This window comes from Hydra vulgaris, chromosome 03 (genome assembly GCF_038396675.1).
Source record: "Hydra vulgaris chromosome 03, alternate assembly HydraT2T_AEP".
Classification (NCBI taxonomy): domain Eukaryota; kingdom Metazoa; phylum Cnidaria; class Hydrozoa; order Anthoathecata; family Hydridae; genus Hydra; species Hydra vulgaris.
The window spans coordinates 53,737,527-53,760,998 of NC_088922.1; the positions used below are offsets into that span (position 1 = coordinate 53,737,527).

Sequence of the window (23,472 nt, forward strand, 5' to 3'; positions counted from 1 at the left end):
CTGCTGAAGGAGAAACTGACAGTAGAAGCTCAAGTTCGATAAGTGTTTTTTTACTAACTTATTACTGCTTTGTTCTAAAAGAACATTGAGCACTTTTTTTTGTAAATACACTAATATATAATATATATATATATATATATATATATATATATATATATATATATATATATATATATATATATATATATATATATATATATAAGTATATATATATATATATAATATATATATATATATATATATATATATATATATATATATATAATATATAAGTATATATATATATATATATATATATATATATAAATATATATATATATATATATATATATATATAATATATATATATATATATATATATATATATATATATATATATATATATATATATATATATATATATATACTGATTGGACCCGTAAAAATAGATTCATTAAAAAAATTGCTTTAAAAGAAAAAAAAATAAACATAAGCACCTTTTCCACATACATAGAACTTATAAAAGATTTATAAAATGGTTTTTTTCTCCAAAACCCATAATTCGATAGCTCAGTGGTTAAGTACTGTCATCAGTGTTATTTTGGGGGTTCAAATCCTCTCTCTGGAGTAATGAATTTTGAATTTTTTTCAATCTTGCCATATATATTTATATCAAAAAAATAAATGTAGCAAAAAAGACATAAAATTGTTAAAATAAAATTTTAACAATTATAAGTCTTTTTAAAAGAAGTTTTTGCTAGCTATGTGTAATTTTTTTGCCTCCACAGCAGCACCTTCTGGAGTAGCAGGATAAGTTTATTATTATTATTAGAAATTTTAAACTTTTTTACAAATTCTCTTAGAATTATAGTATATAATATCCTTAAATATGTTATGTATATAATATTTATAGAACTTCAAAAAAAAAAATTTTTTATATTTTAAAAAATCGAAAAAATTAAAAAAAAAAACTTTGCATGTGCAAGGATTTGAACCATGGCAATTCAGTTCAGAAATGCATCAAACTAACCACTTTGGCCACTAAGGTGTATTGTTCAATAAAAGTTTTAACACTATTTAATAAACAAAAGATTTTAGAAAATGGCAAATAAATGCAATAAATCAAAATTAAGGAGATGTTGACGAAATATAATTTTTAAGTAAAACTGTAAAACGTGATATATGTTTTACATTACATAATTTAAATGTATACATATATGTGTGTGTGTGTTTAATCACCAAGGTGATTACAGCCTAGGCAATATCCATTTACCTACACATGGAAATTAAAAATAAATGAAATAAATTTTGATAAAATTTGACACAAAAAAAATCATAACATTCATTTGTCTGCTTTTTAAAGTTACAAAAAAAAAATAACTTTGTAGCAAAATTAACTTTAACACATTCAAGACAGGTTGGGTATTAGATAGGTATTAGTACCAATTGCAGTAACTGTTTATAAATGTTTTGGGTACTAGAACCAGTTTTTAATTTAGACAAAAAAAATCTAAATTAAAAAATTTTTAAGTTAATTTGTTTTTCTTTTTACAAATTATACTTTCTATACAACATAGTTGCACTTGTTTAGGGTACCCACTTAAAAATTGTTAATTAATTACTATCTTCATAAAAAGTTAAGAAAACATTTCATTTTTAAGATTCATATATGGTTTATTAGATAGGCAGTTAAATGCGCAATTTTCTGTGCAATATAAGGAGTGTCTCTAAAAATTGTTTTAATATTGCTTATTTTATAAATACAAAACAAAACAATTTAAGGAAAAAATTTACCTAACTAAAAGAATTTGCAGCCTTTTCTAACTGAGCCCTCCAAATAGATGATTTCATTTCACTACAGGTTATCAGCTATAACAATCAAACTCTGTTCTTAGAAATTTTTGAAATCGAGCCACCCAACTTTTTAACTCAACTTCATTTGTATGTAATTTTCCATCTAGCACTTTAATGTAGGCTTCTTCAAAAACATCTCTATTTTTTCAGGAACACTGAACAAGTTTTTTCCTCGAATTCTAGCACCTAACCAATAACTTGTTCAAAGATTGATCTGATTGAGTTTTGTTTATAGCTTGGCTTCTATTTAACAATATAAAAGCCTATTTTCTTCATTCAAAATTTTTCTTTTCTACAAATTTACAAGAAAGTGTGTGAAGTAATCTAAACTGTGAAGTAATCTAAACTGTAATTCTAACTAAACTGTGCAAAACAAACTGTGCGAAATAAATTTTAAATAACCTGTGCGAAGTAAACTGTTAACTAAAATGTGAGAAGTAAACTGTCGACTAAACTTTTTGAAATAAAGTGTGCAAAATAAATTGTTAAATAAACTGTGCAAAGTAAACTGAGCAAAGTTAACTGTTAACTAAACTGGGCAAATTAAACTGTACAAAACTTTTTTTAAATAAACTGTGCCAAGTAAACTATTAACTAAATTGTGTGAAGTAAACTGTTAACTAAACTTTGCAAAATAAATTGTTAAATAAACTGTGCAAAGTAAAATTTAAAACTATGAAAAAAATACACTATATAGTAATACTGTCATGTACTATATAGTAATACTGTCATGTTTAAAGTTTGAAAAAAAGAAGTTTCAAAACTAAGTAACTGTCAATTAAAAATATATATATAAAATTTCAAGAATAAAAAAAATGCCAAGTTTTAAAAAAATTTAAAAAAAAAATCTAATTTAAAAAATTTAAACCCCATAAATATTTTTGAAAAGCCTCTCATTTCAACTATTTTAAATAACTTTCATATAAAAATTTTACATGCACATGTAAATGTCCAAAAACCTAAAATATTTAACAACAAAAACATAAAACTAATTAGAAACCTTTGTTTCAATATGATTCATGAGAATTCTTTGATTTTCTTCCATAAGGCTTTGAATACCACAAATGTCAAAAAGAAGCAAACTTGAGGAATATATTTTCAATAAAGATCCAAGATTCTAAATTTAAAAAATGAGTAAAATAAAATACAGTTTTAATCACCCCATACCATTATACACTAGAAGCTCATTTAAAACATAGAAAAACTATTTAAAAGATTTTCAAATAGAAAAAAAAAAAAAAAAAAAAAAGGAAGCAAAAAATAAATAATTACAAGAAAATTTTGTTTTAGTACTGTATCATTACGCTGAAAGAATAAATGGCTTGGCGAGTGAACTGAAAAAAAAGTCTTTACAAAAACAGTTAATTCAAAGCAGACATATAATAAATCCGATAGAGAACTTGTTACCATAAATAAATCTTTTTCATATATTCTTAAGTTGTTTTTTTTAACTATTTTATTTTTATTTTTAAATGCAACCATAGCATCTTCTTGTGTAGATGTAACCAAAGGACTTTGCTGTTCAGATGTAATAAAATAATCTACCTGTTTAGAAGTAACTAAAGCTTTATTTATATCTGAATGAATTAGTTGATTTTCATAAAAGTTTATTAAAATTTTAGAATCCAACGAGCCAGATTGTTCTTCTTCTGTACATGGGCCTTTTGATGCATATAAAGAACTTATACTGTTCTCTTCAAACTGATCTAGTTTACTATCCAAATTGTCTAATGATGAATAAATTGCATCATCGTAGTTTTCAATATTTGATTCAGTACTCATGTTGCAACTATCATTTTCAGTTGTTTTTTTTCTTAATATATTTTTTGGTTCTTGAGCTACAATAACTTTTTCAGCAGAGGGCAAAAAATTGTGATCGAAGGGCTTTACGATTGCTTCGGGTTCAGATGCTTCCTCGTCAGATCTTTTTATTTCAGTAAACTGAAGAATGCAAAAGTTGTCTTTTTTTAAAAATAACATAATTAACAATTGAATTTCGGAAGAAATATTTTTTAAAATATCAGATAGCAACTCCTCAAATGAATTTTGCCAGGCTTGTGTACTGTATAAAAAATAAATAGAACTAAATAAATATTTCACATATTTATTTGTTAAAAATAAATATAGAATAGAAATAAAATATAACTAATTTATTTATAGCAACATGTTTGTATGCAACATAAATTTAATGCATGTTTGATAAACAAAATATCAATAAAACATGCAATGTTAAATTTTGATTATAAAAGATTAAAATCTTCCTTCTACTTCATTTAAAAAAAAAAGTTTGTATAACAAATTGTTCTATAATGACAAATTGTATTATAACACGCTGATTTAGTTGTTTTTTTTTAATGCATACTTTTAAATTGTTTTAACATAATAATATTATTTAAAATATGGAAATATTAAAAAAAGACTGAATTTCAATCATTTGTTCAAGTGGACATTTAAAACAAGGATTAAAATATTATATAAAAAATAAAATCATAAACTTTTTTTAAAATTTAAATATTTTCTTTCAATTATTTGGAAAAGTGATCTTTTTTTTACATTTCTCCCTCCTTCTCTCCTTCTCTCTTTCTCTCTCTCTCTCTCTCTCTCTCTCTCTCTCTCTCTCTCTCTCTCTCTCTCTCTCTCTCTCTCTCTCTCTCTCTCTCTCTCTCTCTCTCTCTCTCTCTCTCTCTCTCTCTATATATATATATATATATATATACATATATATATATATAATGCTCCTATTTATAAAGATGTATTAGAAAAGTTGGAATTTCACACCAATCTCCAATACTAAGAAACGAAAAAGAAATATTATAAGGTTAATCCTCCTTTCAGTAAAAATGGGGTAACAAAAAATGGATACCTTTTTTTAAACTTAATTGACTTGTATTTTCCATTACATCATAAACTCAACAAAATTTTCAACAGAAACACAATAAAGATTAGTTACAACTGCATGCCAAATATTCGATCAATTATTAATTCATACAACCAACAATTTTTGCGGAACAAACTCACTGCTAATGATATAAATTCCAACTGCATTAAGAAAACTACAGGCCCGTTAAATAACCAATGTCTATCAAAAAATGTTATATATAAAGCCACTTTAGCATCACCTAATCCCAGTCTTTAATCCCAGTCTTATGGAAAAATCAAAACAAAATAAAATGTATCAAAAAAAAATTAGGAAGCAAATGAGAAAAATATTATGTCTTTTTTTATAAAAATAACATAATATAATATTTTTAATACTATATTATTTTAAATAATACTAAATATATTACATTATTTTAAATAAATAGCCTAAAATGTGTTAAATAAAAGATTTAACAATTACCAGATTTTTGTATTACATTATTGTATTAGATTGTATTACATAAATTTTAGTAAACACTTTTTAGTAAACACAACAGAAGATATAGTTAATTTTATGATCACCTAATATTGTAATTTTTTAAATTAACCTGATGCTGGAGCTGTATGTTGATTTAACAAATTAGATCAAATCAACATAATGCACACAAAAACTAGGTGACAGTTAAAAGGGTAATCTGTTTCTAGGTTGAATTTCTGCTGTTATAAATGATTTAAGAATTCTTTAAAGTTAATAATTTTCTTAAAGCCAAAATAAAATATTGTTATTCTTCATACCATTTATTTAAGCTAATTTAATATTTTTATGACATACTTTTATTAGTACTCTTAATAATTTTTCTATTGTTTTTATTCATATAATTATATACATTGAATTATTTAAGATTAAAAAGGAAACTTACCTAAACCCATTATTACCATCCTTCACAAACACAAGTTTCACATATATGGATTTTTTTCTGCTAAGAATTTATTGTTGATTATTTTGTTTTATGGCTATGTTGCTTATTTTAATTGCAGAAATAGGTTGTTATGGTAACAGGTTGTTAAGTCTAACAGAAAGGTTGTTACATCTTAAGTCTAACAAAAAGGTTGTTACAAGTTTGGTCTAACAGAAAGGTTGTTACATGTTATGTTTAACAGATAGAGTTAATATATTTGACACAGCTAGCTTCCATAACTAGGGTTGAAAATTTCCTGGAAATTTTCAACCCTAGTTCAACCTTAGTTTCAACCCTTATGGAAATTTTCAAAAATTTTTATTTTTATTTCTAAAATTTTCCGGAAATTTTGGAAATTTTTAAAATAAGATAATTTATTTTATAATTAATGATAAAACTTTATGTCTTATTCAGGGAGAAATATTTAATTTAATTTATATGAAATCACAAAAAAAAACTAAAAAGTTAAATATACAAGGGCAACAAACAGATTTAAATTATATATAATCTAGTTTATATCTGTTTTTCATTCATATTTTTTCATTTTAAATAATTTGAAAAAATAATTATAAGACCTCTGAAAATTGATTATAATAAAGGCTTATAATAATGTATATATAATGGTGGCTATAATAAAGGCTTTATCCCCCGAGGGATAAAGCCTTTATTATAGCCACCATTTAATGGTTGTTTTATGTTTTTTAAATTTCCTAAGGAAAAATTCAAATAAGTGAAAGAAATATTAATACCCGAATTTGAAAAATTTGCTTTTGAAATCTTTTCTTGTTCAGTGTCATTTATGTGTAATCCATTTTCTTTTAATATTTGTGATTTCATATAAATTAAATTAAATATTTTTATATTCAATATAAAAATATTTTATATTAAATATAAAATATTTTCAATTTGTTTTAAAATAATTTGAAAAGCGGTTAAAACCAATTTTCTCTGAATTTTAAAATTCAAAAACCCATTTTTCAAAAAGTCAGTTTTTGTATATACCCTATTTTAAATCACATATTTTAAAGGGTTGCTTGCAAAAACGTTGCAACCCTTTAAAATATGTGTATATATATATATATATATATATATATATATATATATATATATATATATATATATATATATATATATATATATATATATGCATATATTTTGCGTGGACTTATTTTATAATTATTTTAGGTTTTCCTAATATAATTATAAAATAAAGCTAACAGTAAATTTAGAATAGTATATAAACTTCATTTTTTGAACTTTAAAAAATTTTAAATACAAAAACAGAAATTGAAGTTAAACACACAGTTATGCTTATATAGTATGCCATTTTTTTAAAATAACTATTTTTTAATTTCTTTGGAAAAAGCAGCCCAGTTTTTATCACTTATATTAAAACTTTACAGTTAATTATTATAAATTTAAATTTTTAATTTAGTATTTATTTCATTTTTTGTTCAATATTTTTATAAATGCAACAAATATTTTGGCTTTTAAAATTCCTTTTAAATTTATTTTTACAAAAATTTTAACATAATAGTTATTTTAATAATTATATAAACCAGTACTTTTTCTTATGCTATTCAACTTGAGTTATGTTATACAACATTAATTTTTACTGTTAAAAGTTGACTATAATTTAATTCATGAAAAACTTTGAAAAGATTGACTTATCATAAAAAATAAATATTTATATAAATAAATTAAATTACACATAATATTCTTTGATAACTTGAAGTAATTTGGTACTATCATTTAATAGATTTACTTAATAAAGTACATATTGTAAAAAGCATTTTGTAAAAAACATTTTTTAGAAATTTTTAAAAAAGTTTTTAAATTTTAAATAACTTTTCATATTACTTTTTAGAAAAGGTAATATAAAAAGTTTGTTATGCTTTTAATATATATCTATATCTATATATATATGTATAGATATATATGTAGATATATAGATATATATATAGATAAAGATCAACCCTCAGAATTAGGGTCGGCATTTAGCAATGCTGACTTAATTTCTGACCTGAAAGTGCTGGATAACAAAAAATTGCTGACCTTGTTTCTATGTTTTAATGGTAACCCCTTTATGTCAAATATTTTTTGCCTACCTGATGCTGACCTCTAACAGTTTGAGGTTGGCAATTTATTGCCGATCTTATTTTTCCTAATTCTGAGGGTTGATATATATATATGACATATTAAATATAACTTGTGCCCACTATGTATATACTTAATTATAAGTTATAAACTTACTTTCTATTGATATAACAAATCCATTCCTCATCCAACTTTATAAAACAGTAAATCAAACGCAATATATCTTGATCCACTAACTTTGTAAAAGGAATATCTTGAAAAAAAGGTTGAGCATCTCTCATTAAGCAATTGTATAAAGTATTTGCAATAACTGGATGCAAGTTTGTAAACCTAAAAATTTTCATGCATATATATATATATATATATATATTTATATATATATATATATATATATAAATATATATATATATATATATATATATATATATATATATATATATATATATATATTATCTGTAACACAACAAACAACACAAGCAACAAACAAAACAAGCAACACAAGCAACAAAATTATATAATACAATTATATTGTTTGATGATAAACTTCATTTTTCAAGATTGAACTTTATTGATAACAAAAATAGATTGAGAATTATCTGTTTGTCACTGTTAATCTAGAAAATCTTTCTAAATAAGGTCCAAAAGAGATAAACATTTGTACTGTTGCAGACTATCAAGTCGTGTTTAATAAAAATGTCAACACCCTAACAAGTTGAATTGATGTCTTATAAATTGCTGCTTATTTAGTTAGTTGGTTGCTCCACTCAGACCTTGATGGATTTTTCATCAACACTTGACTCAAAAATTTCAATCAAACTTACAACTCTATCTGAGTGTATAGAAAACACAAACACAACTTTAGTTACCTATTCCGAAATTGCTGATACTGTTCATGGACCGCCTCAACATTCACAAATAGAAGCAGATTGCTCAAAGAGTTAAGTGAAGGCAACTCACTCGAGAGATGAAAAATTCTGATACATAATCTCACCTTAGTGTGGTAAGGTAGGAGCTTATTAACCATGGATAGTAATCATCCTAAAATGGTGTGACAATAAAAATACTTAGATTCCTGAATTATATAAAACAGGTTATTGGTTAGAAAAGCATCCAGTTTCTGAATTCTGCTTAAAACCTCATAAGGTCAAGTTTAAAAAATAAAATACCACATAATGCAGGGTAGCAAATGGCATATGATGATACATTGTTGGTCTAAGTGAGCTACTGTTTAGATATAAATCATTAGTCAGAGGCCAATTTGTCATAGCACATGGTCGGTTCTTACATCAGTTGACCACAAGTAAAGTAACTAGTAAAAGTATCAGTGTGAAGAAAGGTGTAAGATTGAAGGTCAGGTCATTTAACATGTTTTTTATGCAAGGAAAAAGTGGAAAACGAAATAGCATGCAGAAAAACTAGATATACAATGCCTGCTAGAGACTCACTATAATGGTGGCAATGCAAAGATTATTAGATATGATGATTGTTGGTACAAATACTACCGAATTGGGTACAAAGAAGGAGTGTCAGGTGTTGGCATTTTAGTAGCAAAAACAAAATGTCTTAAAAAATGTTTAAAAAAATGGAAGACTAATTGTATGTGGAGATCTGAATAAGAATATTGGTGCAACCACAGATAGTTTTGAGAAAGTAAAAAGAAAAAAGAGGTTCGACCTAAAAAACATTGAATAGGAAATGCTTTTCAGATGCTATGGGACTGACAGCCTTTAGGACATGGTTTAAATAAAGATCAACAGAAAGTAATTTATTTAGTGGCTTTAAGTCGTAAGAGGATTATGCCTTAACCAGAAAGCAAAATAGAAAATGACTAACATAAAAGCAACAAAAAAGTTTCACAGCACAAATTAGTTCAAAACTGTGAAGATGATGAAAAATCTGAGGAAGAGAAATAAGATTATTGTGAATTTGGGAATTGAAAGAAAGTGAAAACAAACCATATACAAAGCCCAATCTGATAAGCAGTAGGTTGCTGGTTCTTCTGGTGTATTGGCTGAGATGTCGAAGGGTTCAGGAGATGAGGGTTTTGGGTGGGTTAAACACTTCCATTGCAAAGACCTGACATTTTAGCAATGAAAATGTAAAATCCCAAACAACTGAAAGAAAAGATGGATACTAAAGATTTAAAAAAGAGGCAAAGACATACTAGAATGTGGTTCAAACAGAGAAATAAAATTGCTTAACCGGGTAATGAAGATTTTAGAAGTATTGCCAACAAAATAAAAAACAATATATTCCTAAAAAAAATAAAAAATAAAAACATTTGTTCTCTAGAAATATCAAAAAAGAGAAAGCCACGCAAAATAGCAAAGTTCGACTTGAAACTGACAAATAAAAGCTTCAGTGCCAGTCTGAATTCAGGAGAATATGAAAGAAATTTTTGCCAGAAAGACAAATTCATCAGCTAAGGATAACCATAAAGATAATCACAAAAAATAAAAAGTCAAACATAAAAAATTAGGTGGATGTGTGATAACAAGATTTAAAAAGTAAGCAAAGTCTGGAAATATAATAAGTCTGGAAAATGTCACAAAGCTAACTATCTGAGCGCGAGATTGAAACTTTTGAGCCAATTAAAGTCAGCAGGGTCAGTGGTACTAGAGTCAAGCTATTTAGTGTGATGAGTAAAAAAAGTGAACTGATTAATAAATGCCCAGGCACGTGGCTATTGAAAACTTTGCAAATCAAAGAGTAGATAGTAGCTATCAACACTGAGGTCTGAAGATGAAACAGCTAAACTTGTATTAGGTATTCACAAAGAGCAAGTAGGTTTTTGGAATTTGGCTAGAAGTAAAATTCATAAGATAATAAGTGTTTTGAACATACATACTTGTTAATGGGATTTTTATATTTATGTATACATGTTAATGGGTTTTCTATGAGGCCTTAATAATGCACACTAAAACCACTAACAAAGAAACTTTTATGTATAACATGACAGTGAGAATATGGTATCTTATTGCTGTTGATAGAATTAATCTCTCTGAAAATTACAACAGACAAGACTATTGATAGATTGTACTGGATTATAAATCAAAAATAATAAATTCCAGGTTTCAAAAAGTTTTTCTCCCTATGAAGTTTAGAAGTTTATAAACATTATCAAAGATTTTCAGATTACCAAACCCAGGTAAAACTAGATAACTCTCCAGTTCTTTTTGAAACTTTGCATACTTGATACTGGATAAAATACACACATAGACTGACTCCCCACACCTGTACTCCCATGCTTAGCAAAAGAATTGGGGTGATATAAAAGAACAATTTTTTTTCAAAAGATAGCCGTTTAATCATATGTCAAATTTAAAAAAACTTTTATTAAATTTTTATTGTTATGCAATTATAAAACAGTTTTTATTTAAAAAGTAGTTTTTATTTATTGTTGTGTATTATTTGTTTTATATATTTTGAATAGATATCTACATTACAACTCTAAGTTAAATTGCACAATATTACATTTCTTTCATTAGATATGGTCTTTCTTGCTTGCACCACAGTGTAGGCATGGACAGGTATTATTTACTTATAAAAAAGATCAAAATAATAGACAAGTAAAAAATAATTCAAAAGTCTCACTTATCCAAATATTCTGTTGCAAAGATTTCTTGAAAGTCTTTGAAGCAAAGTTTTGCTTCCTTTAAGAGATGAAACAAAACTTGAGAGTTAAGAGATACTTCGAATTGCATTTTCACTGTGTTATAGTATTTCTCTGCAGCAATCTTGAAGTAGAAAATTATAATTTTTCAAGTAAAAAAACTAAAAAAATAATTAATGCAAATAACAAAGTTTTTTATAACAAATTAAAAATAAAGACTGAAAATAAACAACAGTTCTTTTAAATATAATATACATGAAAAACAATTTTTATTTACAAAAAGATGATTGTTTATTGAGAGTTTAGTATGTTAAAAAAATGGTGGCAGTTGAAAAAAAAAGGTGCAATTTAATGTAAAAAAAAATAACAACTAAAATATAACAAGTAAAAGTTTAACTATAATATCAACTTAAAAACTTAAAACTTTAAAATTTCTTCAACAAACAAAAATCATTTATAAAAAAAGATACCGACAAAATTAGTTTATTGTAAAATAAATGATTTTTTAAACTTATTTTAGTATATATTAATAACCTCTGCTAAAAATTAAAATATTCTAAACCAGCTCACTCATTTCTTCTCTCCCTTTCTTCTCTCGCTCTTTCTCTCACTTATATATTATATATATATATACATATATATATATATATATATATATATATGTATATATATATATATATATATATATATATATATATATATATATATATATATATATATATATATATATATATATATATATATACATATATACATATATACATATATATATATATATATATATATTTATATATATATATATATATATATGTAAATAAATATTTATGTATATATATATATATATATATATATATATATATATATATATATATATATATACATATATATATATATACATATATATATATATATATATATATATACATACATATATATATATATATATATATATATATATATATATATATATATATATATATATATATATATATATATATATATATATGTATGTGTACATATATATGCATACACATACACATATATACATATCAATTATAACAATTGATATATATGCATATATCACTTTATAGTATTTATAGAAAAGAGAAAGAGAAGCAACATTATGACAATGTAATAATGGTTGGAGGTTAGCTGCAAAAGCAGATCCAACTATGTTTACAATGCGTTTTTGCAAATTGTCTACAAACAGTACTCCATACAAAGACAAATTTAAAATTCATAGAGATAAATAATAGAAACCTGAGTAAGAAAATAGTGAACACAATAAAAAGATGCAACCTTATCAGATGCTAATTTTGCAATCAATTAAATGTATGGTTTCCTAGAAAGATCGGAAGTAAGTGTCCTAGAACATAAAGGTTACATGACTCATTGATTACATTACCGTTCATAAATGTAGAAATATGTAGACTATTGCGATAACCATTAGCTGAAAAAAATTGAGTTTTATCTGAGTTAAAGTTCACCAGCCACTGAGAGCCCCATGCTGTAGCAGAAGTGAGATCCTTTGCAATCTCAGATACACCTCCAAGCAATCAGAGAGTGTTGGCTTCATATTAAGACAAAACAAAATAGTAGTATCATCAGTAAACAATTCCACCTTAGATGTGAGAATTTCTGGTAGATCCTTAACCAAAATAAAAAAGAGTATAGGGTCAAGGATAGATGTTACATGCTACACAGTAAGAGGAGAGCTTATGGAGAAGACCAGCATACCAAATTTTATCAAAAGCTTTAGAAATGTCATGAGCGATAACCTTAAACTCTCCACTTCTATCTAATGCACAATAAAACATATCAGTTATTACCATTAACAAATCAGAAGTAAAACAAGAAGACCAAAATCCATATTGATGACCAGAAAGTAAGTTATTAGATTCAAGATTAGAGATTAAATGTTTGTCAATTAAAGACTCAAAAACCTTGCTTATGATAGTAAAAAGACTTTTAGGACAGTAATTAGACAAGTCAGATCGCTCTTCAGAATTTTTTAAAATTGCAGAATGAGTCCCAGAAGAACCTGCTTAAAAGAATCTAAGCAGGAAATCACTTTAGATACAGAAGCTGGAGTTACAAGAACGACAAGCAATGGATCAACCTGTTTGTTGGCTATATCAGGTAGAACGCAACTAGTGGAATCAAGTAATGATATTGATGAAAAGATTTGCACTTATTATTGATACTGTTTAAAATTCTCCACGATTCTGTCTGTTTAAAATTCTCCACAATTCTGTCACGAGAGCCAAACTTTTTAGATAAAATACAAGATTTCATGATCTGATAATAGTGGGCTTTGGCGTTTAACAAAACCTTTTTACAATGGTTTCTAGCAATAGTAAGCAGACATTTGTTTTATAGAGAATTGTTTTGCTGATTTGAAAGTAATGGTTACAATTGGAAACTACAGCAGCACAATGAGAGGAAAAGTATGGAGAAGAGTAAGGCTTGATTTGGAATTGTTGAGAAGGAATAAAAGAATTCATGCCAGTCTGAATCCAAGTAGTTAGTAAGAAGCACATTTGTCAGCAGGAAAACAAAAAATTTCTAACCCCAGACAGCTTTAAGGTAGTTGTAAGAGGTACAATAATAGGAGGGATTCTGATGATAAAGAAAAATGAGATAATAGTTTTAGACAGATTAAACCATGATCAGAAGAACTGAGCAATGATTAAGATCAGAAATAAGGCATACATCAAGTAGAGAAGGGAAATGATTCAGATTTTCTGGAAAACAAGTTGGAAAGTTGACTATTTGTGTTAGAGATTGAGAAAGGCAACAGTTCTAGGCCTTAACGCCTGCAACTGTTGCCTTTCTCACTAGAGCCACACTAGAGCCAAGCCATTCAGTGTGATGAGCATTAAAGTCACTAACAACAATGATATTGGCTGAAGGATAAAGAGAAAAGGTTTGGTCAATTTGATCAGAAATAACATCGAAAAGAATCTGCACTCTTTTTTTGAGATAAAGGAGTTCGATATAGAACAAAGAGAAAGGCAATAAAGTGAAGTGGTACTAAATGTAAGCACATAAAAAAATAGTCTGTAGATTCAAACCTAGTTTACCAACAAATTTTTTTCAGGTCAGATTACCCTGCTACTGGTAACATGTAACCCAGTACAATCTACTTCATGTCCTGCTGGCTGCTGGTAGGATAGATCTTTTTAGGTAAAGGCTAGGAGAAGCCAACTCCAACTTGAAACACCAACTGTCTTGGGGCTCTTGGTTGAGTAAAGGCTAAAGATGGTGTCTCGATAAAAATACTCATCTTGGGCAGATGTTAAATGCATCCAGCTACTGTCTTGTAGAAGGCCTCCTAGGCAAAGACTTAAAAGGTACACAGATACTATCTGTTGACCAGCCCGGCACCCCTTCTTCATCTATTAGGCTTGCAAAGATATATTTTTAATATATTTTTGCCACCTTCAGACTATTCTTTTATGTTTTTTTTTTGTTTTTTTAACATCTTCGCTTCCAACAAGGCTGCAAGCAACCACTAATTAGTGTTGGATGTTACTGGAAGAGAAAAGATAAAGATTGTAGAGCAAGATAACGATTGACAGACGACTTAAAAGATTGCAAATTGTATGAATCAGGAAAGCAAGATGAAGGAACCAAATTCCGAAGAACTGATGTTCGATGAAAAAAACTAGACAAATAAGAGTTTTTGGAGCACTTAGGGGCAGTCAAAGAAAAAGGATAAGACTTAATTGAATGACGAATAACACGAGAATAAATTTTAGTAGGTGGCACAAGAGACAACTAGCTCTTTAGAACAGTGCCCATTATAGTATTTGCAGAAAAAAGAAGCAACATTACCGCTATGTGATAATGGTTGGACCAACTATGTTTGCAAAGCATTTTTGCACCTTGTCTAAAAATGAAGGGGCATCATTAGAAAATCCCTCCCCCCCCCCCAGATATGGCAACCGTATTCCATACAAGGCCGGATTTGAGATTTATAGAGATAAAGAATAGAATCCGGAGTAGTCAAGTCGTCAAGAATCCAAAGTGTCAACTCGATAAAGAGATACAACCTTAGCAGATGCTAATTTTGTAATGGATTTGATATATGTTTTCAAGAAAGATCGGAAGTGAGAGTTAATCCTAGAAGATAAAGGGTAGATAACTCATCGAGTATATTATTGTTCATAAATATAGGAAGATCTAAATTAATATGATAACGATTGACTGGAAAAAATTGAGTTTTATCCGAATTAAAGTTCACCAGCCACTGTGAGCCCCATGCTGTAGCAGAAGTGAAATCCTTTTTAGGCTTAAGCAATCAGAGAGCAGAGAGTGTTGGCTTCTTGTGCTTTTGTTTAGCACCACTTCATCTATCGCCTTTTTCTTTGTTCTATATCACTCTCCTTCATCTCAAGACTGCACTCTTTTTGATGTTATTTTTGATCAAATTGACCAAACCCTCTTTTCTTATCCATCAGCCAATATCGTTGTTGGTGATTTTAATGCTCATCACACAAATGGCTTGACTCTAGTGTCAGTGGTTCAGCAGGTGTTAAGGTCCACAACGTTTGACTTTCTCAATCTCTAACTCAAATAGTCAACTTTCCAACTTGCTTTCCAGACAACCCGAATCATTTACCTTCTCTACTTGACTTATGCCATGTTTCTGATCCTAGTCAATGCCCAGTTTCTTCACATTCACTCTTATGTGCTTCTGATCACAGTTTGATCTCTCTAAAACTATTATCTAATTTTTTTTCATAATCAAAATCCTCAATCATTATACCTCTTACAACTACCTAAAAGCTGACTAGGACTCTTTCTTCAATTTTCTTCGTGATAGCCCTTGGATAGAAACATTTCATCTTCCTGCAGTCAAATGTACTTCTTATATAACTTCTTGGATTCAGGCTGACATGGAATTTTTTATTCCCTTTCAACGATTCAAAGTCAAGCCTCACTCTTCTTCTTGGTTTTCCTCGCATTGTGCTGCAATTTTCAATCAAAACCATTACTTCCTTTTTATCAGCAAAAAAATTCTCCAGACAACAAACGTCTGTTTACTATTGCTAGAAACCATGGTAAAAAAGTTTTGTCTAATGCCAAAGCCTGCTCAGATCATGAAATCTCATAATTATTGCAAAAATTAGGTTCTTGTGATTTTTCGAAGAATTTTTATCAGTAAAATAATAATAAGGGCATTTATGTTATTCCACCTTTCTTTTATGGTTCAGATTTTGTCACTTCACCTAAAGACAAAGCCTAATTGTTTGCTAAGAACTTTTCATCAATATCATCACTTGATTCCACTAGTTGCGTTTTACCTAATATAGCTGACAAACAGGTTGATCCATTGCTTGACGTTTGTATTACTCCAGCTTCTGTATCTAAAGTGATTTCCTGCTTAGATTCTTCTCCAGCTTGCAGTCTGGACAACGTACCTGCTATAGTTTTGCAGAAGTGTTCTCCGGAGCCTTTGTCTATACTTTCAAAACTATTTAACAAATGCTTATCAGAGTCTTGTTTTTTAGCATGCTGGAAAGCAGCATCTATTATTCCTGTTTTAAAAAAATTTTGAAGAGAGATCTGATGCGTCTAACTACCTTCCCATTAGTCTTCTACCTATCATAAGCAAGATTTTTGAGTCTTTAATTAACTAACACTTAATCTCTCATCTTGAATCTAATAACTTACTTTCTGATCATCAACAAGGATTTCGATCTTCTCATTTTACAGCTGATTTGCTAACAGTAACAACCAATAGGTTTTATTGTGCATAAGATAGAGGTGTAGAGGTTAATGCTATCGCTCTAGACATTTCTTAAGCTTTTGATAAAATTTGGTATGCTGGTCTTCTCCATAAGCTTTCTTGTTACTGTGTATTCAGGTAACATCTTTAAAATTATTGCATTCTTCCTTATCAATCATAATATAAAAGTTGTCCTCAATGGACTGTACTCTTTTTCATATCCTGTTACTCCAAGTGTTCCTCAAGATTCTATCCTTGGCCCTGTGCTCTTTTTTAATTTAGATTAACGATCTCCCAGATACTTTCTCATCTCATGTGGCATTGTTATCTGATGATACTACCATTTACTCTTGTCTTGATTAGAAGCCAACACTCTCTGATTGCTTGGAGGGGGCATTTGAGCTTGCAAAGGATCTCACTTCTGCTACAGCATTAGGTGAACTTTAATTCAGATAAAACCTAATTTTTTTCAGCCAATCATTATCACAATAATTTAGATCTTCCTATATTTATGAATGGTAAAGTACTCAATGAGTCATTTACCCTTCATCTAGAAATCTCACATCCGTCATTGTATGGAATACTGTTGCCATATCTGGGGCAGATCTTCAAATGATGCCCTTTCTCTTTTAGACAAGGTGCATGTTAAACATAGTTGGACCTGCTCTTGCAGCCAAAATCCAACCATTATCACATCATCGTAATGCTGCTTCTCTTTTTCTTTTCTACAAATACTTTAATGGGCATTGCACTAAAGAGCTAGTTTGTGCTACTATTAAATTACTCTACTAAAATTTATTCTCATGTTACTCGTCATTCAATTAAGTCTCATTTTAAATTAATTTTGAAGTTTCTCAATTTCAATTAAGTCTCCTTAATTTTGTTAAATTAATGTTCGAGTTTTTTTCCGCGAACATCCATTCTTTGGAATTCGCATCCTTCATCTTGCTTTCCTGATTTATATAACTTGCAATCTTTTAAGTCCTCTGTCAATTGTTATCTTGCTCTATAAACTTCATATTTTTTCTTCCAGTAACTTCCAACTCTAATAGTGGCTGCTTGCAGTCTTGTTGGAAGGGGAGGTGTTAAAAAAAAGAAAAGAAAAAAAAAGTATATACAAAATTAAAAAAAAAAAGGATTTAAATCTCACATCGTTTAAAAAATAAAATACAGAAAAAACCATGAAATTGTAGAATAAAGCACTTATAGTGAGAGAGCAGAACTTGGATTAGAAGTTTAAGACATGTTCTTCACTTTGACACTAAGCTGGTCAAATAGTAAAGGATGGAGTTAAAGATCTCTGAAACAAAAGAAAGGTTTGCAATTAGGGTATCCTTTCCTGAATTTGATCCACTTGACTTTCTCTTAGAAGTACTAAAAGTACCCTCTTCCAAAGGATATAATCAAGCACTGGTAACCCAAAGTTTAGAATATTATGATTTAACAGACCAGATCTTAGCTGATTAGTTGTGCTGATACAACTGAATTAGAAATTTAATTAGAAATATTTTATTCTCTTTTTAGCCCAATTCTTTGGCTAATGTGCAGGTATACTATACAAATTGCATTCAGTTGTTTGATTTTATATTTAAAAAGAATAATGACAGAAAATAAAAGTGAGTTTGTTCCTGGAACTCTTTTTTACAATCTTGCAACTGAAATAATGAAGTTCTGCAAAATATCTCTCGAAACAAGTTTGACAGAAGTAACTACAAGTATTTTTGTCAACTGGTTGCTTTTGACCTTACAGCAGATTTGCCAAACTTCAGGTTTCTACAACCTGATGCAAACCTTGAAGAAAAGACCATGGCTGACTTACTGTATCTGTCAGCAATGACTAGGAATTACTACAGGGTCCTTAGTGTCAGATTATATACAAAACTTTCACTTTTTTTTTCTTTAAAGAGTCCACTGGCAGTTCAAGCTCCAGCCAATGACTTTAGAGCATTCAAGGCATTATCACAGATCATGATAGATCTTTTTTTCTCTAGGAAGTATAAAAAAATTGGTAAAGTTCTTAATCTTAGTATTCTCAGACAAATTTCCCTCCAGAGAGGGTTATCTTTATTTTTCCCCTAACCAGTACTTGGAAGAGGAAAAGAGATTAGAAATTCTTAGACAACTGTTGAGGTATGATGTTCCAAAGATAAATCACTTTAACAAAGAACAAGCAGTGACTTCTTCAAAGATTAGTTTCCTCTCAAAGTTATCTGACATTGTTTCTCAGGAGTCTCTTTATCCATCTTGGTATAACCAAAGATGATATTCTCTGATGAAAGAAAGAAAGCCTAGCACTTGAAGAAAATTAAAAAAAAAAGATTTTTAAGAAAACTATTTCCAGTAAACATCAACTAGTAGTTGTTAATGACAGAACTGAAAGATTAAACTAGTTCAGGATTTCATAGGCAGGATACATTTGGAAGACCTACTCCTAAACACGATAATGGTGGTTTTGGACAATTGGCAAAAGGTGTCTAAACATGCCATCAAACAAGAAATAAAAAAAGTTTAAACAAAAGCCTATTTTTCACAATATTTCTTTGTTTCTGAAATGCATTTTTTCCAATTAATTAAAAACCGATTAGTTCTTGTTTTACATAATTGAGGATTTATAATTCATAACATATCATATTTAAAACATTCGAAAACAATCCAGTTGTAATAAAAAACGTAAAAATCATGAAAATTTATCAAAATTAAAGTAAATAATCAACTATTCTGACGAAATGAGTGCATTGGTCAATTCAACTTGATTATTTTATAAAAATATTAAATAATAGCCTATATTTTTACAAAATAATCACGAGTTTTAATCATAAAATGACAAGACATCCTGCAATCTCATTGCAATTTAAAAGATTTTTTTTCTAAAACAAGTTCTTTAGCGAAATAAAGTCTTAGACACCAGATATTTTTCTGGTGTCCTTCTGAGTTCCAATAAGAAAAATGAAGAAGAGTGTTGACCTTCAAGGATGACTTTAAAACCACAGTTAGAAAGAAATGATTTAATGACCACTCAAATTTTCCTAGATAAACCAAACGAAGCATGCTAGCCCTTATCAAAGCTTTTGATATGTCAAGAGCTTTTGATAAGGCTCTTGCCTTGCCACATCTATCTTATGCACTACAGAATCTTTTAGTTAGAACAGTTAGCAAGTTAGGTTTGAATATGAAGATCAAAAACCATTTTGATCTCCAAATTCAATTTGGTTTTTGATTTTTACATTCTATAGTTCAACAACTCAAACTCATTAGATGGGATCTTAAAAATTTGTTGATTAAAGACTTAAAGAATTCGCTAATAACAGAGAGAAGACTAATCAAGCAATAGTTGCAGGGGTAAGTGAGTTCTCTGGACCTTTTAAAAATTGGCAATTTTCACAAATGTAACTTTCCAGCAGGAAGGAAAACGAGACTTAAGCACTTTTTAAATAGTTTAGAGAAAATTGAAGAAAATTTTGGAAAACAATTTTGTAAGACAATGACAGGAATGGTTTCTGGACAATAAACTGTTAAAGAGTTTGATTGAGAAACAACTTTAGCAATTGAAGCCACTAAATGTAGCAAAAAATTGCTCTTATGGTAAGAAATTCGTACTAAAAAAGAGTCACTTCTTTGACGACATCAACTTTAACATTAGAAACTTATATTCAAGAGTGTCTTTAAAAGTGATTTTTGCCACTCATTTGATTGCACACTAGACCTTGTTTGTTTTGACCTAATTTAGCTTTGTGTAACTACGATAAGAAAACTTTGGAGTAGTATGAATTGAAAAATGGCAATTTTGTGCCAAAAAAGTTCAATCCACTAATAACTATAATTGCCCACAATTATAGTTTATAGTTGACATGGTCAATTATAACCAAAAAATGACAGTTGTGTAAAAATTAATGGGGACCATCACCAGTGATGCACTACAATTATTTAGAAATAAAAGAAAATGTTGAAACGTTTTTTAAAAAGTTTTTTTACTCAAATAATTTTATAATTTTTAATTCAAATTTTTTAAAAAGCTTTTTTTCTTAAATAGTTTTTTTTTACTTTTTTTAAAAAGTTTTTTTTAAAAAACGTTTTTTTACTCTTGTATTTCTTAACTTTAAATATAAAATTGAATAAACTTATAAAAAACAATTTTAATTATTTTGGAAAAAATTTTAACTTTCTAATTTCTTTCAATTTCATGTTTCAGTTGCAGAAAATAAAGAATGCAACACACCTGCTCAGAGTGCCGTTTGGTCACTATATAACCTACTGATTAACAGAAATTGTGTAGTAAGAATTGTAAAGGCTTCTGTATTTTATTATACTTTAAATTGTAGGCCTATGAATTAAATATTAGGGATGTGACTTTTTGGTACCTCCAGTTTCCAATATAAAAAACAGATGAACTTTATAACTTAAATAAAACTTGTTCATTAATTAATAATCTTTACTTCAAATGCTCACCCAACGAGCATTTAAAGTGAAGATCTCCATTGTAGTTATGCTATTAAATTTAAAACCTGCCTCTCAAGAATTAATAAAAAACAGAGATTCAAAAGCAGAGAATGATCCAAGTGATCCCACCCTGCCTTATATGTATAATTTAACTAAAGCTCACAAACCTGAAAAATCCTAATTATGGAATATAGAACTACTTAGTAAAGAAAATACAACCTGTCTTAAACAAAAGTAAAAAATGTCAGAAAAGTTGTTTTGATTTTATTGGTTAAGCAATTTCATAGGAAATTAATAGAAACAAGTTTTAAGTTTCATTTTATGTAATAAACCTGTACCCATCAATTTGACTAAGGGAAGCCATTTTATTCTTATAGAGCAATTAAATAAAGATGATTCCTACAAATATTTCACAGTCCAAAACAAGACAATTTATAGAGCTTTATTTACACCATTGTTATTTTTTGTGAAATCTTTTTTGAGATATATTTTTTGTGAGATCCATGAATTGTGAAACTCTGGTCTTATAGATCTTTCACTCATGGTTGCACAAGCAGAACCTTTTCTGCAATATCATGAAGAAAATGCTTTCAAAATTGAAATTGCATTAAATCCTCTTATTGACCTAAAATCCTATCAAAGATATGTTGACGATAGCCACGCTAGACTCAAGAAGCAGAACAATTCCTAATTATCTTGAACAAACAATACACTGCAGGTTTAGACAGGAATGGCCTGCAATTGAGTGCTATTGCTGACCACGCAAATGATTTTATTTTTTGACAACTTGACCATGACTGTTTGGATGTTTAAATGATTTTTAAATATTTTAGAAATGCACTGAAAAAAGAAACGCTCCCTTAACTTAAAATAGGAAAAAAAGAAAAAAAGAAAATAATTCCTTACAAAAAAGATAATACAAAAGCACTAAAATAAAACTCAAAAAACTCAAACTCGAACGAAATTACTTTTTGTTACGTTTTTAATTGCACTTAAAATGAGCTAATTTAAAACTTATCTAAGGTTACGCAAAACCCTTTTACAAATTACTTCTAATGATTATTAATGAATGAACAAGTTTTATTTAAATTATTAAAAAGTGTTATATATATTATTTTTAAATTGTATAGACATTTTTAATTTTAAAAAAGTTGCAAAAATTAAAAAAAAATTGTTTAAAAAATACCTTCGTCTTTTTAAACAAATAACTTTTAATCATTTCATGCTCTGATTATTTAGTCAAATTAAAAAAAAAAGTTGTAAACAATTCTTTGTAAAAATAGAAACAAAAAATATAAAGCAATTAAATTTTTTCATTGCAATAGAAAATTTAATTTAGCATAATTTAAAGTAACTTGAAAAATTTTTCGAATCTTTCTAAAAATCTTTCAAAAGATTTTTAGAAAGATTGAAATATTTTTAGAAAGCAAAAATAGTTTCAAACATTTAAATTAAAATTTAATTTAAATACATGCCTACATAAAAAAAAACATAAATATAACATTATTTGTTAATTTGCATAAAATGCGTTTATTTTAAACATTCACTTTAAATAATTTTCTATTTTATTTCAAGCCTTCATGTAAAATATAAACTTTAGAAAAGATCAATGATTAAAAGTTTTTCATACTGTAACAATTTTTTTTTAGCATTAAAATTATTAAAACATCAAAACATCATTGTAAAGAAAAAAATATATAAGCATGGTCAGTTAAAGCGTTTGACCGCACACCATTCCTGTCCAAGCCTGACACTGCAGTACAATATACAATTGAAATTAAAAGTGAAAATGAAAGTGAAAATGAAAATGAAAATAGAACTCAAAACTTCCTCAATGTAACCATAATAAATAACATCATAGGTAAGTATGAGTTTAAAGTTTACAGAAAGGAAGCCATTATAAATATTCAAATTAAACCTCACTTAAATCATGACCCCAA

The 23,472-nt window shown here is 27.7% G+C and overlaps 1 protein-coding gene across 3 annotated transcripts in view; it reads right to left on the reverse strand.

The window, feature by feature from the left end:
- The window catches only part of LOC105844565 (uncharacterized), a 136,642-nt gene that overhangs the window by 64,172 nt on the left and 48,998 nt on the right, over positions 1-23,472 (reverse strand). For all 3 annotated transcript variants that reach the window (XM_065793679.1, XM_065793681.1, XM_065793680.1), the window contains exons 12-15: positions 11,343-11,485; positions 7,905-8,078; positions 3,106-3,895; positions 2,834-2,950 (exon numbers count right to left, since the gene is read on the reverse strand). In XM_065793679.1, the coding sequence (XP_065649751.1) occupies positions 2,834-2,950; positions 3,106-3,895; positions 7,905-8,078; positions 11,343-11,485 (1,224 nt within the window). The remainder of the gene's footprint in view (positions 1-2,833; positions 2,951-3,105; positions 3,896-7,904; positions 8,079-11,342; positions 11,486-23,472) is intronic.